We start from the raw sequence: 20,682 nt of genomic DNA, 5'->3' as shown, positions 1-20,682 counted from the left end.
AATACATTGGCATCAAACTCCGTAGCTTGCTAGCTTGTGCACGCTAGCTTTCTGAGACTGTTATTTTGTTAGCACAGGCAGGATGAAACAGGTCTTTTATGGTGAAGACAGGAACTGTGCTGTCGGTCTTTAGAGTTTTGACAGTAGGTACGGAGTCTCTAGAAATAAAATGCGTTTCTCTGCGTCCGCCCTGTTAGTGATTTTTTTCTTAAATATGAGCTCGCAGCAGCCAGCGTCATCTCACAAGATCCTCGGGTGCCGAGAATGTCAAACAACTGACGAAAGTGAAGTCTTGGTATGATTGATGATTGCTCATTTTTATGTCTATTTTTTAATGCCTGGCTTGAGATCGACTGACACACCCTCCGAGATCGACCAGTCGATCGCGATCGACGTAATGGGCACCCCTGTTCTAAATCAATCAAACAATCAATCATTTACCATGACAATTGATTAACGTGGACCTCGACTTAAAGGCCTACTGAAATGAGATTTTCTTATTTAAACGGGGATAGCAGGTCCATTCTATGTGTCATACTTGATCATTTCGCGATATTGCCATTGTTTTGCTGAAAGGATTTAGTAGAGAACGTCGACGATTAAGTTCGCAACTTTTGGTTGCTAATAAAAAAGCATTGCCTGTACCGGAAGTAGCAGATGTGCGCATGACGTCACGGGTCGTGGAGCTCCTCACATTGTTTACAATCATGGCCACCAGCAGCTAAGGCGATTCGGACCGAGAAAGCGACAATTTCCCCATTAATTTGAGTGAGGTTAAAAGATTCGAGGGATGAGGAAATTTAGAGTAAAGGACTAGAAAGAAAAAAAAGTAAAAAGGCGATTGCAGTGGCAGCGATTCAGATGTTTTTAGACACATTTACTAGGATAATTCTGGGAAATCCCTTATCTGCCTATTGTCTTGCTAGTGTTTTAGTGAGATTAAATAGTACCTGAAAGTCGGAGGGGTGTGTCCACGGGTGTGTTGACGCCAGAGTCTCTGAGGGAAGTTACGAAGCTGCGGCAGGACGGAAGCTCCGCTGATGTCTCCGGTAAGAGGCGACTTATTACCACAATTTTCTCACCGAAAACTGCCGGTTGACATGTAGTCGGGATCCATGTTCGCTCGGCCGCTCTGATCCATAGTAAAGCTTCATCTTCGGGAATTTTAAACAAGGAAACACAGTGTGTTTGTGTGGCCAAACGCTAAAAGCTTCCCACCTCCATCTTTCTACTTTGACTTCTCCATAAATAATTGAACAAATTGCAAAAGATTCAGCAACACAGATGTCCAGAATACTGTGTAATAATGAGATTAAAGCAGACTACTTATAGCTTGGATCAAGCTGGAAAATAATGTCCGCTACAACCGGTGACATCAAACGCACGCGTCATCATACCGCGACGTTTTCAACACGACACTTCGCGGGAAATTAAAAATTGCAATTTAGTAAACTAAAAAGGCCGTATTGGCATGTGTTGCAATGTTAATATTTCATCATTGATATATAAACTATCAGACTGCGTGGTTGGTAGTAGTGGCTTTCAGTAAGCCTTTAAATAAGATGAAGAACTTATTTGAGTGTTACCATTTAGTGGTCAATTGTACGGAATATGTACTGTACTGTGCAATGTACTAAAAAGTCTCAATCAATCAATCAAATTCTATTTATATAGCCCTAAATCACGAGTGTCTGAAAAAGGCTGCACAAGCCACAACGACATCCTCTGCTCAGATCCCACATCAGGGCAAGGAAAAGCTCAACCCAATGGGATACAATGAGAAACTTTGGAGAGGGACTGCAGACCCAGTGGATCTAGGTAATAGTGTGAGAGTCCAGTCCATAGTCCATCCATCAATTTTCTACCGCTTATTCCCTTTGGGGTCGCGAAGGCGCTGGAGCCTATCTCAGCTACTATTGGGCGGAAGGCGGAGTACACCCTGGACAAGTCGCCATCTCATCGCAGGGCCAACACAGATAGACAGACAACATTCACACACTAGGGCCAATTTAGTGTTGCCAATCAACCTATCCCCAGGTGCATGTCTTTGGAAGTGGGAGGAAGCCGGAGTACCCGGAGGGAACCCACGCAGTCAGGGTGAGAACATGCAAACTCCACACAGAGAGATTCCGAGCCCGGGATTGAACTCAGGACTACTGAGGACATTCGTATTGTGAGGCAGATGCACTAACCTCTCTGCCACCAAAGTTTATTTATATAGCCCTAAATCACGGGTGTCTCAAAGGGCTGCACAAGCCACAACGACATCCTCGGCTCTGATCCCACATCAGGGCAAGGAAAAACTCAACCCAATGGGATACAATGAGAAACCTTGAAGGGGACTTCAGACCCAGTGGATCTAGTTGATAGTGTGAGAGTCCAGTCAATAGTGGATCTAGTTCAGGCATGGGCAATTATTTAGACTCAGGGGCTAAATTTAGAGAAAAAAATGTATCTGGGGGCCGGTTTATATATTTTTAGGAAAACTAATATAAAACCTCACAATAAAGTCTGATTGAATTCTAAAAATGTTATGACAGACTGTCTTAAAAACGGAATGGAATTGTATTTTTTCTACGAACGATAAAACCCTGAATATTAAGAACATATGAACATCACACCCCCTCTCCATCGACATATTTTACAATCAAGCCAAATGCAACAAACAGCGAAATATGAACTTAAAGGGTAAAAAAACAGAAAATATCTACAATCTGATATATCACTAAAGCTTTACAACTTTTTTTTATAAAAATCTCCTTCTGCCTCAGTCCTCTGGAAACACTCTGTGGAAACTCTCCCCACCCACACTGCTCGGTGCCTCGTCTGACCTGCTGTGACGTAGATTACCATAGTAACTAGTAAGGTTGTACGGTATACAAGTATTAGTATAGCACCGAGATACTAATGAATCATATTCGGTACCATACCGCCTCTGAAAAATACCGGTCCGCCACACTCTTAAGATTTTCGTAAAAATAAAGCCAATATTGCATTTTTTCTGGTCCCCTTTATTTAGAAAAGTATCTAAATAATGTTGGTATCAGGACAACACTACTCACTAAAATATCATGCAAAAGCGCAGATTCCAACCATTGAAATATGTTATATAGTTCAAGACTTATGGTCATTTGAAAACATCACTGCACATCATAATGGCAGCTACTCTTTCAATCTTGAAGATCTAAAAAAAGTTATTTGGGGACGACCGGCGGGCCAGATTGAAAAGTTTAACGGGCCGCATGTGGCCCCTGGGTCTTAATTTCCCCAGGTCTGTTCTACTTAATAGTCCAGTCTATAGTGGATCTAGTTAATAGTGTGAGAGTACAGTCCACAGTGGGACCAACACATACTTGTCAACCCCCCAATTTTTCCGGGAGACTCCCGCATTTCAGTGCCCCTCCCGAAAATCTCCCGGGGCAACCATTTCCCCGAATTTCTCCCGATTTCCACCCGGACAACAATATAGGGGGCGTGCCTTAAAGGCACTGCCTGTAGCGTCCTCTAAAACCTGTCACCACGTCCGCTTTTCCTCCATACAAACAGCGTGTCGGCCCGGTCACATAACATATGCGGCTTTAACAGACACACACAAGTGAACGCTAGGCATACTTGATCAACAGCCGTACAGTTCACACTGAGGGTGGCCGTATAAACAACTTTAACACTGTCACAAATATGCGCCTCACGGTAAACCCACACCAAACGAGAATGACAAACACATTTAGGGAGAACATCCACACCGTTACACATCATAAACACTACAGATCAAATACCCAGAACCCCTTGCAGCACTAACTCTTCCGGGATGCTACAATATACACCCCCGTTACCACCAAACCCCGCCCACCTCAAATCCAACACCCCTCACCCCTCACCCCCCCCGCCGCCCTAATTCGGAGGTCTCAAGGTTGGCAAGTATGGGCCAGCAGGGGATCATCTTGAGCGGAGACAAGTCAGCAGCGCAGCGACGTCCCCAAGTGATGCACACGAGTGGTCCACCCCGGGTCCCGACTTTGAACAGCAAACAAGTCATCTGTGGTCACCTAATCTGTGCCCCCCTCTCCTTAGCAGAAAAGAGACGGCAGATCAACTAGTCTACAAAGGGGGTCTATTTAAAGGCTAGAGTATACAAATATGTTTTTAAGATGGGACTTAAATGCTTCTACTGAGGTAGCATCTCTAATTGTTACCGGGAGGGCATTCCAGAGTACTGGAGCCAGAATAAAAAATGCTCTATAGCCCGTAAAGTTTTTTCAGGCTCTGGGAATCACTAATAAACCAAAATTCTTTGAACGGAGATTTATTGCCGAGACATATGGTACAATACAATCAGCAAGATAGGATGGAGCTAGACCCTTCAGTAAGTACCTCAAAAACACTCATTAGTGTTTCTGTTTCTAATCGACACACACCCTTTAAAAGTTTATTTTAACACTGTATTTTTTTTAAATAACCAACACATTAAATGTAATTGGAAAATGTACATTTTGTAAATATAAAATATAATTTATTCATAGCATACAATCAATTTTGCCTGGCTTCACGGTGGCAGAGGGGTTAGTGCGTCTGCCTCACAATACGAAGTTCCTGCAGTCCTGGGTTCAAATCCAGGCTTGGGATCTTTCTGTGTGGAGTTTGCATGTTCTCCCCGTGAATGCGTGGGTTCCCTCCAGGTACTCCGGCTTCCTCCCACTTCCAAATACATGCACCTGGGGATAGGTTGATTGGCAACACTAAATTGGCCCTAGTGTGTGAATGTGAGTGTGAATGTTGTCTGTCTATCTGTGTTGGCCCTGCGATGAGGTGGCGACTTGTCCAGGGTGTACCCTGCCTTCCGCCCGATTGTAGCTGAGATAGGCGCCAGCGCCCCCCGCGACCCCGAAAGGGAATAAGCGGTAGAAAATGGATGGATGGATGGATGGATGCTTCCATTTATGCAGGCAGTGGCTGTGTTCTGTCAAAATGAGCTACCTCATGCTAGTGAGCATGCGCATCAGCGCTAAACGTTTTCTTGAGTTAAGATACTCGTTCAAATAACCTACCAAATGTAGATAAACTTTGTCATGGGTGCTAGAAGTAAATCATTATTTTAAAGCATATTTCTGTCATAGTGTCTTCTGACCAGTAAACATGTAGAGCAGGGGTGTCAAACTCATTTTAGATGAGGGGGGGGGGGGGGCACCTGGAGAACAATCTACTCCCGAGTGGGTCGGACTGGTAAAATCACGGCATGATAACTTAAAAATAAAGACAAATTTAGTTTGTTTTCATTCATTCCAGTAGCATTTTTTGACACGGTAAGCTTAATTGATAGACACCGCTATTGAATTATGCAACCAGTATCGTTTTTTAGACGAAGCTGCTCATTTCGATCGAACAATGATTCCTTTACTACTCAGGGCCCCAATAGATCCCATTGAGTGGGTTTATCAGAAAGGCTGTTCAGCATTAAAAAAAAAACAACAAAGCCAAACTACTCATGTGATTGACTCACTATGTCGACCTTTGACGGTAAAAGACAAAATACTACAAATAAGACCACAAGATAACAAGCTTCCTCAATGGGAATGTTAAAAAAAACATCTGTGCCAATTCGAATAACGAGGAGACAAAAAAAAAAAAAAAAATGGTTTGTACTTGTATAGCGCTTTTCTACCTTCAAGGTACTCAAAGCGCTTTGACACTACTTCCACATTTACCCATTCACACACTGATGGAGGGAGCTGCCATGTAAGGCGCCAACCAGCACCCATCAGGAGCAAGGGTGAAGTGTCTTGCTCAGGACACAACGGACGTGACGAGGTTGGTACTAGGTGGGATTTGAACCCGGGACCCTCGGGTTGCGCACGGCCACTCTCCCACTGCGCCACATTCTACCCACATTACACATTATAACATTGACTTCGGAGTTTTGAAATAGAAAATTAGGCCTGTTGCTAAAGAAGCTGACCCAAAGTCAGCCGCAAAAATACGTTGCTTTTCCTTCAATTGTATGTGGCAGTACCCCACGGCAAAATATTAACAATTAAATTTCCATTAAGTACTTTTAACCTTTTTTCAATCAATCAATCAATCAATCAATCAACCAATGATTATTTATATAGCCCCAAATCACTAGTGTCTCAAAGGGCTGCACAAACCACAACACAAACCACAACGACATCCTCGGTAGAGCCCACATAAGGGCAAGGAAAACTCACCCAGTGGGACGTCGGTGACAATGATGACTATGAGAAACCTTGGAGAGGACCTCATATGTGGGCAACACATATGTAATGCATGCAAATACCGTTCTTAACTCAATATGTGTTGCAACAAGCTTTTTTCTGTTATACAGTATGTACAATCTGAGCCACACCTTCCCGACACACAGCTGTGTTGCGCTTGAGTGGGCTAAAATTTGCGGGGAAATTGCACAGATCGAACAAAGTTGCGAGGCCACGCATAATTCATAATTCATGGGGATTTGTTGAATTTGCGCAACATCGTGAAATCCTGGAGAGACTGTTCATTACATGACCATGTTCCAGAGGGTCTGTTGTAACAACTGTATCTAAGAGTTTCGTTTGTTTGTTGCAGATATAGTGCGCAGTGACATTGCAATGGACAAGCAGAATGGTTGCAAAGTGGCTAACCACCCTGATATCATGCTGGAGTTGCAGAGAGAGAAAGCTGCAAGCACACAGCTGGTCCTGCTGAAAGAGCAATTGTCCAACATCTACAGCAACATCACGATATCAGGTAGGAGATCCCACACTCACACACTGAAACACTACTCAACTTTGTGTGTCATGCACACACACATAAACACACACGCACAGACAGAAGGTTCAAAGCATGTCAACGTAAACCATTGGCTTTCACAATGACAAATGTAATTTGGAGAGGAGGAATGTAGAAATGGATAGAGGGGTCTGCAGGTCTGGCTAGTAAACACACTGACATTTACATTGGTTACAGTTAACACAAGTTGACTACAGAACTCTGGGACCCGGTTTTGGGTGGGATGTGGCTCTGGTCTGTTTTTTGAATTGACTGGAGTGGAAACTCAGAAGTGGACAAGAAGAGAAATTTGTCTGTTGGAATTTTGGCAGCCTGAAATATTTCAAGAACCTGTGTGGAGATGTTCATATAATTAATCTGTCCTGGGGTAAAATAGTTGTCATGTATCCATGATCAGTTATTCAGGCCATGTTCAACATAACATTTTAATACAGTCATATTTAGAAGGTTCCTCTTAAGCGTGTTATCTAATCAATGGTTTAGACTTTGTTGACTAACTGTTTGCATTCAAATGATCATTCGTTGCTCACTGTTCCTATTACCTGCACAGAACTGGGAAAAGAGGCTTTTGTTTTCTCTGCTCCATGTTGCAAAGAGACTGAAAATTAACTGAACTTATTTTATTGAACGCTTTCAAGTCTAGATTGAGAGCACTTGAGAGAATGAAATTGTAACTGTTTTTTTTTTTTTAAATGTGTATGACATGTATTTTTATTAGGGCTGGGCAACGATTAGAAATTGTAATCGAAGTTAATCGCACTATTTCTCCGATTAATCGCGATTAACTGCATTGTATACGCAAAGCCCAATAATGAATTCAAAAGTAGTGTGTAGTGCACCTTTTATTGGAATATTCTCCCACATGAACAAAAACGCCAAAACATTTGTTGTGCAAACACAATTTAAATCAGTCCTTGTTAAACAGTAGCAGTTAAATAGCATATTTTATGAAAATCAACTCAAAAAATGTAAATACAAACATTTAAGCTTATTGCCACTGCCAGGGTATTTAAGTTATCCTGTTTGTTATGGAAAATATAATCTACATACAAATCTCTGAGCCACAATCAGAACATCTGAACAGGCAATTTCTGAGGTAACAGCAGAAACATTTTTTTTATCAGGGATCTTATGTTTAAAAAACCTATATTATAGGTTTTAGGGATTTTTTGATCAAATTATCCATAGCAGCAATATTAATAATGTTGTGTTTATTCTGCATAGTGCACTTAAAATAATTATGACCATATCTAGGAATTGATATGATGGGAATTTTCCGATTGTTTGCTTGGTGCTTTGATAAACTGAACGCATATACATGGTACTATATTGTGATGTTATGAGCCAGGGAAAAAAAGAACTACCCTACCCAGCATGCAACAGGAATGACGCGCATGCACGGTAGCCCGGTATAGGTTGTGTTGCCATGACGGCATCTTGTATGTTGTGATATGCACGCTCTGAAAGCAAACATTAGGAACTCAGCCAACACTCCTCGTCTGCATTATTCATAAATAGACAGACAACACATATACTCCGCTGCTTCACAGGCCGCTGGATGTAGCCGGCAAAGTATTCCCATGCTAGCTAGCCGGTCTAGCAAGCACGCGTCATTCAGTCCAAAACGGCCCGATCTATCCACATCCAGAATTGTCTGGCGGTCGTAAGTGATCCCGGAGTGACCACGCTGTAAGCCAGCCATGAAATTTGCAGAATTGTCCGGTATTTTTGCCAAATGTTCCATCTTTACCAAGAGCCCCTTGACGCCGAAGAACATCCGGGCGACGCCATCTTGTTAAGAAAAGGCGTTAACAAAATAAAAGCATGTAAACAACATACGCAAATGTGCGATAAAATAATTGTCGGCGTTAATAGATTGATGAGTTAACTCATAATTAACGCGTTAATTTGCCCACCCCTAATTTTTATATATCTATATTTTGCTGACCCATGGGTCAGGACTCCCTTGAAATGTTTTTTTTAATCTCAATGGGACTTTCCTAGTTAAATAAAGGTTAAATAAAAAAATAAATCAATTATGAATTTAATATTTTCTGACTAATACATTTTGTTCAATTGTCAGCTACTCATGTTAAAACAATGCCAAAGCATCTAATCACAATGTTCATGCATTTTGGCATGAGCTTGCATGCAGTTTTGGATGTCTGTGTTGGCGGGGTTTGGCAGTCTGACTGCAACGTGACATCACCGCAAGGTGGACGTACTAATTTAGACAACAAGTCGAGCTTCAGGCTGTCATAATACGCAAAAAAATGTAGAGCAAAGTATTATTTTATCTAATTTTGGCATGTACATGATAACACAGACGTGCAACATGTAGTGACATAAATGCTGATAAAAAAAGCTGTTTTTATGTATTTAGAGTTTGCAGGTGTACTTAATGATGTGACTGAGTGAATTTCTATGTTTATGTAATGTATTTTCGATCGGGTCTGGGGGAAAAAAAGTTGAGGTGACCAAGAAATATATGAATATGATTAAATAAATATATAATTAGACACTGTACATTTAAAAAAATTAATTATGATGCTTTTGAAGAAGTTGTGGCATGATTTCATTTGTAATTTGGGAACTCCTCAGCAACGGACAGCTTGCAGTTAAAATATGACTGCGGAGCAAAATTTATGCAAGTTTTACACCAAAGCATATCCAATACATATTAGCTAGACCACATGGAACTGTTTTAAATAGAGCTTGAAATCATGACAGGTCGCCTTTTAAACTGTGGGTTTACAGCATTTGTTTATTAAATAACACAAGAGAAGCTTGTCTATTAAATGTCTGCAAACTGTACTCCCAAGAGAAACATCCTAAAATGTATTTAACATTGAATGTCAGCGGTTTGTAAGCAATGAAAAATGGCAGCATCTAGTGAACAATAGACCACAAGTGTTTAAAAGTTGCTCCTTGGTCGCTTCTCTTCGCACAGCATGTTGAAATGGCAGTGGAGAGTGGACTTCGTTCCAGTTTTGAGAAGCCACACAGTGCCTGGAAAATACATTTTGAACTCATGGACACAAATAACTCTGTAAAAAGAAAATCCCACACGTCACATGAGCTACTCGCTCAACATAGATCGATAACAAAATGAATTGGAGTTGTCTTTTCAAGACAATATTGATTAATTACAGACACTGAAGAAACCAATTTAATGTGAAAGTGTTCTTTCAGGAAAAGAATGTGTACTAAAGTAATGTTTCTAGAGGGCCCCGCTCTCTTGGAACAAGGATACACTGCAGGATAGAGCAAGAGGTGTTAGACTATATATTTTCACAGATAGCCCCGCAGCCCTGTCATTAACTATGTAACACTTAAGCTGTGCAAAAGGACACAATAACCTTGTCCTGTAAAGTAAAATTTAAAAAAGCCACAGTAGTCTCACAGAATCCTGTTTTAGCCTAGTATGTCTGTTTTCTCATCAGGGACACTGCGGTTCCTTGTTGAATGTGCGCCACTCTTTTTTCAAATGCACTTATAATGAAAGGCGGATATAAGTAAGAAAAATGATGGCAAATGTCCAAAGAAAGAATTGCCGCATGATGTATGCTCATATTAAATCATTGTTGTTTTCCCCCACATGCTTTAAACATCCTGTTCCTGATTGAGGATTGTGTCCGGGTATACATAATGTTATGATAGAGTTGCAAGGAAAAGAGTAGGGGCCTTTCTGTTTTACACATATTCTTTATTATCAGGTCCTAGGGTTATGGATTTGTTTTGTCACAGACTGTCATGTCAGCTGTTAGTCTAAGTTTTACCTAAATTAACTCCTCGGTCACTCACATTACACAGAACACATTAAGTATATATAAAATACAAAAACAAAACAATTCTAAATTTTAAATAATTTTACCTTAGTGCCTCTGGTTGGCTTGCAGACCTTTTTACCCGTTTAAATTATTGTCAACTGCTAGTCTGGAAGAATAACCTCATCTTCTGCCTCTAGATCTCCTCGTAACTTGGCACAGTAGCCATGATCTCCCGAGCATTCATTAGCATTTAATAATCTAATAATTATTTTTAAAGATTGTTGCAACAATCAAGTATTTGAGACCCCAAAAAGCTTTCTATGAAGTTCATTTTAATTTCCTCCTCCTTTTGCACACTTCCTCAGTAGATATCAGAAAGTCTAAAAACTTGACTCAATAGCCGATCATTTTTTTTTTCTTCGGTGTCCCTTGTACTCTTTAACCAGTGTTTTGTGTAAAATTGACTTTTCAATGATTTAACAGTATTTGTGTTTCTAAACTTTTTTTGAGAAAATTAGATCACTTGTTTGCTCCACTTTTAAGAGAATTAATAATTAGAATTAATTAGTTGAAAGATAATTTTGACGCTAAACGTTAAAATAAATTTAAAATATTTCTCCTTGCGGTAATGACAACACTTACTTCCCGTCTGTAGCTAAATGAGCCTCTTTTCCAAAAAAAACAAAAAAAAAAATCTTCAACACAATAGCTACTTTAGCTATCAGTCTGCTTCACACACAGGGCCTGTAAATTTGGCCATTTTGTTTTTCTGTAACAAATAGCTTAACCTAGCATACACAAATTGATTATGTGATTGTTCCTGAGCAAAAAAACAGATGAAATGAATCTTGCCAACTCCTTGCAATCAAACAAAGTTAATGTTGATATTAACTCAATCAACACATTATTCCCCTGTATGGAAGAAACGACAATGCAACACGAGTCATTATTGCTGAGCTCACCAACAATAAATTCAAAATCACACTGTTAAAATAGGAAAAAAAGCAGAAGGGAACAAATGTGTACATGATTGAGGACCTCATAAATCACAACGCTGACATCACCAAGATAGCACACGACTTGAGGAAGCAGGGCATGGAGCACCAACAGCTAAATCTACATCAAGCTTAATGGAGGACCACGAGCAATAGTATATGTTGTCAAAAACATCAACGATCTGGATGAATAATAAATAGCTCAATGGTTCGACATATTCAATAATAACACAAATAGAAAACTACAGATGATGCTCTCAGAGTGAAAACATACATCTACATTCAAATTCAACACTATTACATTACAAAGGATCACTGAACAACAAGGCCTGCATTTAGGAAGACATTTATTTACGCAACACATATTGCTTAAAAGGAAGATATGTAAATGAAAACCTTTTTGCAAAATAGACCATTCTGGTCTGGAATTGGAGAATGAAAAATATCCAAACACATTCTTTTTTCCACAGCAGGAATGATTTATTATAGTGAGGAACAATACAATACTAACATTAAATCCAACAACAAATTGTCAATTATTTCAAACAATAGAAGCGTGTATTAAAACCTATAACATTTTTTTTTAACAGTCCAACAAACCCTTCAAAGAGATCGCTGTCTCAGAAACATGAATTGATGCTAAAAATAAATGTATTGGTGAAATGGACGGAATATCTGAACTACAAAGTGGTGAATAACATAATTTGCTCTTGATAATACCTTAGCTTGCCTAACCATTGAAATCTGTAATGGAAAGAAGAAACGTATATCAGTCAGCTGTATATAAAGAACACCTAAGTCGAGTATTCAAATGTTTGAGGACTACATTAAGGCACCATCTGCTGAAATCCGTCAAAAAGTAATTTTCTTATGTGGGGCCTTAGATATGCACTTTTTGTACCCTAATAATTAAAAGACCATTAATGACTTCATAGACACAATTTATAGCATGAGTTTATATCCTAAACTTACAAGCTAAGCAGAATTGTCACTGTGCCAGACTCATTGATAATATTTTTACCAAAGATTTTGACAATAATACTTTGCTAATAACATCATCAGTGATCTACCAGTTTTAACTGTCAAATACTAAAACTACATGAAGATTAACATGCTTTATGACAAACGTTGTCCACGGACACAACTTACTAAAAAAGCAAAAGAAGAGCAGTCAACCATGTAGGATAAAGGAAAATTGCACATTTATAGAATCAGGAATGGTTCCAAGATGGACCACCCTCATTATTTCTCAGATGGAAATGTGTCAAAAAGGACAGTACAAACTAAAAGGGACCTGATTATGCAAAACCAACTTTTCTTACCTATTGATACCTGTTTTTGTGGATTTGAGATCTGCATAATTCTCGAACATTTGAAATCAAACCATAGGGGCATGGTGGAGATGTTTATACAACTATTTTGCCTTCTTTGATACTTCCTCCAAATGAGCAGTTTAGAATTTGCCCCATGTGTGACATTTTCCCCATTGGATATCTCACATGGTAGAGTTGTACCCAAAGAACTTTGCACAAAGCTGCTTTTTTGTTAAAAAATAAAATAGAAAAAAATTAAAACATTTGTGCCAGTTTATAGAACCGGAGTCAAACACCAGTTTACACATTATAGACCTGGTCCTTATTTAGTTTTCAAAAAATTTTGAAAAGTATTTCGATATAGATTGGACAAACTCATTAACAAAAGTTAAATTAAGTAAAGGTTCTTTATTGAATCAAAAGTATTGCAATTCAATGATTTGGTACACTTGAAAACTACTAAAATTTTGACAAATAAATCTTTAACCTTCTAACCAAAAAATCACAACCATTCTCATCAAAGAGAAGAAAAATAACCCTGGGGAAACATTTTACTTAAAACATTTGTATGCACGTACAACACTTAAAACCTTTAGTATATTACTATGTGGAATTTAATTATGGACTGGATTAAGCAAATAAGTCAATGTTATATATGAACCAGTTTGAGAAGTATTTAAATCACATATTTAGCAAACTATTTGAATCACATCTTAATAATTTTTATTTAGTTGACTACTGGTACCGAGAATTGGTACTATATCAGTTTAAATGGGAAATATACCTATCCCTGGTGATGTACCATATTATACCCGTAGGCATGTTCAAAATAAACTAATACTGTAACCATACCATAACAGTGTATCTGTTTGATATGGATAAAGTGCACAATAGCACATTTTGGAACCACACCGTCTGTCAGGTTAAAATGTAGATCAGTGATTGTCAAACTGTGGTATGTGTACCACTGGTGGTACGCAAGGTCCATCTAGTGGTATGCCAAAGAATCACTTGATTAAAGTAGCAAGTTTATTTTTCTTATTTTCAAACAGTGTTAATGTTCAAACTGTGTGTAATGTTACAGTAGCCAAACATTTTACATCTGCTTGCTAAAAAACCCCTGCCTCGTTTTAATCAATGCTTAGACCTTCTACATTACTGTATTTTATTATTGGTCATTATGGAGGTACTTGCTGAAAAAAGTTTGAGAACCACTGGTGTAGATAAACACATCTTAACATTAAAGTTAAAGATATACAATAAACCAATCAATCAATACAAACTTTTTATATAGACCTTAATCACAAGTGTTTCGAGGAGCTGAACGAACTGATTCAAGCCTGACCCAAAACCCACCTGGGAAAGGAAAAACTAAAAAGACTCCAGCTGTAAACAAAGAAGAAACCTTGTGAAGGGACTACAGATGTAGGGACCCCCTTCCAGGGTTATCGGGTGTAATGATAATGGAGTTGGTATGATTATTGAATTTTCAGTATAATAGATAATCCGGGAGTCCAGAAACACAATGTAGTCCCTGTAGGTTGACCGGTGTGTCAGAAGGGATTGTGTTAAATCTGAGAGGTTCCACAATTCATAGTGATAAATGAAGAGAACATAAAAACCCTGAAAGTGACATGTGAGTAATGTAAATGTTTTCTTAAAGGTCAGGTTATTACACGTAGCTTAACTCTCTGTAAACAGGATTTTGTTTTAAGACTTCACATCTTTGGTGGAAAGAGTAATAAGGGTACAGAGCTTAAGGGAGGTGTTAAAATATGGTCTGGTAACAATCAGCCTAGATCTCGTGTGTGTGGTTGCGTGCGTGCGTGCGTGCGTGCGTGCGTGCGTGTGTGTGTGTGTGTGTGTGTGTGTGTGTGTGTTTGTGTGTGGCGGGGGGGCAAGTGGTGTTTTTAAAGGGCTTTTTTAACAGTCATGCTCCATCCTTTTCCACTCACACTGTTTGCTCTTTGACCCAGGCTTGTTAGAGCTATCAATAATGGTACAACTCTAAGATATCACACACACACACACACACACACACACACACACTTGGAACAAGTCAAGCAACTAGTGTGAGCTCAGACAAGGTCACGGTCAGTGTCATCTTGTCTTTTGTTTCCACCGCTGTCCACCACCTCACACCTATTTCCTAATTACCACTCTGTTTACTGTTATCATTGCGCCGTATATTGTGACTTCATGTGAAAGTCCTATGTTTATTTGACTCCACAGAGAATGAGGCAGTCAGTCTGTACAACTAGTCACCTCAAAGGCTCCCTTTGTGTGTTTAAGGCTCAAAAGATAAACTGAAGGAATCCAGGAATTTTCTCTTCTGTTATTCTCGTCGTCCATCAATATTTGACCAAAAGCAAACCTCCCAGGAACAGAGAAACTAGTGAACCAAGGGTGGGGATAGGATGTTATCAGTTATGTTTTTTGTAGCTGTCTACAAGACATGAACTAAGATTTTTTTTCACTAATATTCCTTGAATAATTATTTTTCAGGGATAGAAACCACAACCCTGTTTATGAGGGTGGGCTGAAAAGTTTGTAGGCTGACCACAATGCAGTGGTCGACGCGGGGGGTCACTGGAGCCTATCTCAGCTGCATTTCGGGCGGAAGGCAGCGTACACCCTGGACTAGTCAGCCAAATGTGTTTTATTTTATTTTTCCTATGTACTTGACACAGAGCTTGGATTACCGTGGTATATAAACTCTCACCCTGAGCCTCAAAAAAGTCATCAACAGCAGAAATGACGTATTCATCAGCACTTGGATTACAATGGTATAGAAACTCATCCTGACTGTTTAGAAAGTCCTCAACAGCAGATATGTAATCTTTGGCACGATTCTGCTTCACAGCCAACTATTTTTTCTTGTTGGGGTTCAACAAGAAAAAAATAAAATATATATATATATATATATATATATATATATATATATTATATATCCATTTTCTACCGCTTATTCCCCTTTGGGGGCGCTGGTGCCTATCTCAACTACAATCGGGCGGAAGGCGTTGTACACCCTGGACAAGTCGCTACCTCATCGCAGGGCCAACACAGATAGACAGACAACATTCACACTCACACACTAGGGTCAATTTAGTGTTGCCAATCAACCTATCCCCAGGTGCATGTCTTTGGAAGTGGGAGGAAGCAGGAGTACCCGGAGGGAACCCACGCATTCACGGGGAGGACATGCAAACTCCACACAGAAAAATCCCGAGCCCAGGATTGAACCCTGACTACTCAGGACCTTCGTATTGTGAGGCAGACGCACTAACCCCTCTTCCACCATTAAGCCCCATGTGTGTGTGTGTATGTGTGTATATATATATATATATATATATATGTAAATATATATATATATATATATATATATATATATATATTATGTATGTATCTGTTCATATATGTGTGTATGTATATGTATATATATATCTATATCTATATGTATATATATATATATATGTATATATAAAAAAGCAAGTGGGCTTTTAGGATTCTCCTTTTAAAGGCCTACTGAAATGAGATGTTCTTATTCTAACGGGGATAGCAGGTCCATTCTATGTGTCATACTTGATCATTTCGCGATAGTGCCATATTTTTGCTGAAAGGATTTAGTAGAGAACAACTTTTGGTCGCTAATAAAAAAGCCTTGCCTGTACCGGAAGTAGCAGACGATGTGCGTGTGACGTTACGGGTTGTGGAGCTCCTCACATCCGCACATTGTTTACAACCATGGCCACCAGCAGCGAGAGCGATTCGGACCGAGAAAAGCGACGATTTCCCCATTAATTTGAGCGAGGATGAAAGATTTGTCGATGAGGAAAGTGAGAGCGAAGGACTAGAAAAAAGAACAACAAAAAAAAACTAGATGGCAGAGCGATTCAGATGTTATTAGACACATTTACTAGGATAATTTTGGAAAATCCCTTATCTGCTTATTGTGTTACTAGTGTTTTAGTGAGATTATATGGCCGTACCTGTACAACCTGAAAGTCGGACGGGTGTGGCCACGGGTGTGGTGACCGCCAGTGTCTCCGAGGGAAGCCACGTTTCTCGACGAGGCTAAGGCGGCCGGGCTGAGATTTTTTTCTTTTCCCCTCATCCACGGTGGAAGCATCTGACGCTCGGGGGCCGCTGGTGGGAAGAGGCAAGAGAGCCCGCAGCTGCCTCTTTGACAGGTGCAGGAGGAACGACGCAAGCTCTCCGCTCATGTCTATGGTAAGAGCTGACTTATTACCACCATTTTCTCACCGAAACCTGCTGGTTGACATGTGGTAGGGAACCATGTTCGCTTGACCTCTCTATTCCATAGTAAAGCTTCACCGTCATCTTTCGGGAATGTAAACAAGGAAACACCGGCTGAGTTTGTGTTGCTAAAGGCGGCCGCAATACACCGCTTCCCACCTACATCTTTCTTCTTTGACCTCTCCATTATTATTTGAACAAATTGTAGTAGATTCAGCAACACATATGTCCATAATACTGTGGAATTATGCGATGAAAAGAGACTACTTATAGCTGTCAACGGTGCTGGACCAAAATGTCCTCTACAATGCATGACGTCACGCGTCATCATACCGCGACGTTTTAGCATGATACTTCCGCGCGAAATTTAAAATTGCAATTTAGTAAACTAAACAAGCCATATTGGCATGTGTTGCAATGTTAATATTTCATCATTGATATATAAACTATCAGACTGCGTGGTCGGTAGTTGTGGGTTTCAGTAGGCCTTTAAGGGGCAGAACGTCCTCCCAGATAATTTTATTCTAAGGCTGTCTAGAATGAAGAGGGGTGACTAGAAATAAAGTTGAACAATCTCTTCTACAAAATAGGAGGAGTAAGTAAAACCAACAGAGATACCAGGACTGGAGAGCGATCGAACGAGCTATCAGAAGGTGAAAGCACTCTCTCTAAAAATGTTTACTTTCTTCATTGTCCTTTGGTGTGATGTAAAACTGAAAGTGAAACTTAATTTAGCTTGTGTGCCTAGCACACACACAATCTTCTCCATCGCTCTCCTCACAGACTGCTACCTTCTGAGATTATTACTAATAGGTGTGTGTGTGTGAATGCATGCATAGATTAATAATTAATTTTTATCTCTTTATAGGAAAATGAAGGCTACTTTTAAAGGTTTTCTTATTTTGCCTAAGGGATGGATTTTTTTTCCTTTAACAGTGCCATGTCAAGGTGAACACCATCAGCAGTGGCTTTACGTAGGCTTTGGTAGCCTAATCATTGAGAGAGTGTGGATGTAGGATCATATTTACATATTACATGATGGAACAATTATTTTTCCACTAAGAGCACATGTTAAAAGGCTGAGAGAAATGTCAGTTTAGGGATATTAGAGATGCAGCCTAATCAGCGTTCTCAGCACAACTTTGCAGCCATATTGGCAACACCTGCGGTAAGACTAGATCTGGAGCAGGAACACATTCTGGAATTTAGGGTCTAAGGCAGGGGTAGGGAACCTGTGGCTCTATTGATGACTGCATCTGGCTCTCAGATAAAACTTAACTGATATTGCTTAACACGACAAGTAATGAATAATTCCGCTGGTAATCAGTGTCAAAAATAACGTTCAAAATATAAAACATCCTCATGCATTTTCATCCATCCATCCGGTTTCTACCGCACCTGTTCAAGAAGTCGCATTAATGGTAAAAAAGTGTTTTATTTATTGTTGGTTAGCCTCAGAATAAAATTGTTATTAAAAAGAATAAGAGACTTATTATAGTCAAAAAATGTTGGTCTTTCTTAAAAATGCACGCATATAGTTGTATTCAGTGTTAAATAAGATAAATTATATGGCTCTCACGGAAATACTTTTAAAAATATTTGGCTTGTATGGCTCTCTCAGCCAAAAAGGTTCCCGACCCCTGGTCTGAGGGCTTGTAATTTTGGTTGGAATATTGTTGTTACGCCCCATGTTGTCCTGGATTTGTGTGACAATGAAAATGGACGCCATTTTAACCACCTCTTCCATTTTTTTATGTAATTGGTAAAAACTGTTTGTGTGTTTTGGCCAAAAAAACAACTCTGACAAATAGTAAAACCTTTGTGCAGGATTGAAAATTGAATATGCTTATCTGTAATGAAAGTTTGACAGGTCGATTGATGGTAGACTTTATTGATACTCATGTTAGAAGTCTTGCCTAAAACCGCATTATTTTGTTCTTGAATGAGTCAATAGTTGGCTTTGTTACCATGCAGATGTTATTCAGCGATAGTCCTTTCCTTTTTCTCTCGTTCTCAGTCTGACCTCACATAGATGGTATCATGTGTCATGAATGTTTATACCCTCTAATCAGTTGTTAGGTTTAACCAAACCGTTCTGAGTACATCAGACAGTAATACCCAAACCCCGTCTCTTTTGAACTGACACAGAAGTGAAGCCATCACAGCTAGAAGCTTCTTGCTAAGAGCTACAGGAGCCGCTTCAAGATGAACGTGACAGGAATGACAACATAGCTTTGCTTAACTCTATGACATTGTTTACAAATACTTGCATAGCGTTATTTGGCCTAAGCTTAGGTAGGAGTTACTGCATATCAGTCTAATCGTTTTTTGGTGATATCATCTTGTCTGCTTCCTGCTTCACTTGCTCCTCCTTTCAAACATGCTTACTTAATAATATCACTACAGGTAAAATTCAAGTTAGATGTGCAATAACTAAAACAGGATCGTCAGTGAACGGTAAGTTTGTAATATTGTCCTAGTGAGGCTCACTAAACATAGCAAAACACCTTTAAAGGAAGCAGAAGGTCAAAAAAGACATGGCCAAAATACAGTGTATCCATAAGAGACAATGTCGAGGAAATTCACTAAACATCTGTGAGTGGCTTGAAAATGTTGTCTTGAAAATGAGCTGGCAACTGTCTAAAGTCATATGGCCCCGCTCATAACCATTCTCCTGTTTTTACTCAATAAAGTCAAAGCATACTTTCTTGCAAGAGTAGCTATCCATGCTCAGCACTGGTTTTGTTGGTCTGCAACTTGTTTTACGTGGAAAATTGACATATTTAAGTGATTAGTGACTCTTCAATGACATAAGCACGTTTTTGGGGCTGCATTTGCTTCATAACTTCTTTGAAGACATCTACAATATTTCTTTAATAAATGCATTTTGAAGTTTCTCCTTTCCAACAGAGCTACTTTTGATATTTCAAAGTTAATTACTGTAATATTGGATTTGAGCACTATAGGTCTTAGAAAGGGTGAAGGGGAATAAATAGCCTTAAATAATGTTTTTTTTTTACACATATCATCATAATGGTGCCAGAGGTCACCGTATAATACATTTATTTCAAATTTTTGGAATACCTGTGGTATTTAATTCACATCGGTAAATAGTGTTGTTTTAGCATTTTGAAGAAACATGCAATAGCTGCTTTCAAGCGGGACCTTTTTCGTCAACTGCTCGAATCAGAACTTAACAAGAAATAGAAAGACTTTTTCTGTGCCAAAACACTTGCACGGCCAAAAACTGTTTACTATTTACGCCTTCAAAACTGCAGACCTACTGAGTGAGAAGGATGCCCCCTAGGGTCATGTACGAAGGGTAAGGCCCACAGGTGGGTATTATCTTCGACCCAACTCTCTCCTTTGAGTCACACATTAAAAGCGTTACCAAAACGTCCTTCTTTCATCTCCGTAATATCGCTAAAATTCGCTCCATTCTGTCCACTAAAGACGCTGAGATCATTATCCATGCGTTTGTTACGTCTCGTCTCCATTACTGTAACATATTATTTTCGGGTCTCCCCATGTCTAGCATTAAAAGTTTACAGTTGGTACAAA

At 39.4% G+C, this 20,682-nt stretch overlaps 1 protein-coding gene across 3 annotated transcripts in view; it reads left to right on the top strand.

Annotated features, from left to right (window-relative positions):
• The window catches only part of hpse2 (heparanase 2), a 121,046-nt gene that overhangs the window by 3,976 nt on the left and 96,388 nt on the right, over window positions 1-20,682 (top strand). For all 3 annotated transcript variants that reach the window (XR_009808070.1, XM_061910206.1, XM_061910207.1), the window contains exon 3: window positions 6,583-6,744. Coding sequence is in view for 2 of the 3 variants with exons in the window: in XM_061910206.1 (XP_061766190.1) it covers window positions 6,583-6,744 (162 nt within the window). In the remaining variant the exon portion in view is untranslated. The remainder of the gene's footprint in view (window positions 1-6,582; window positions 6,745-20,682) is intronic.

This window comes from Nerophis ophidion, linkage group LG09 (genome assembly GCF_033978795.1).
Source record: "Nerophis ophidion isolate RoL-2023_Sa linkage group LG09, RoL_Noph_v1.0, whole genome shotgun sequence".
In the NCBI taxonomy this organism is placed as follows: Eukaryota; Metazoa; Chordata; class Actinopteri; order Syngnathiformes; family Syngnathidae; genus Nerophis; species Nerophis ophidion.
The sequence above is the reverse complement of the archived record's forward strand: the minus strand, read 5'-3'. Positions and strand labels throughout refer to the sequence as shown.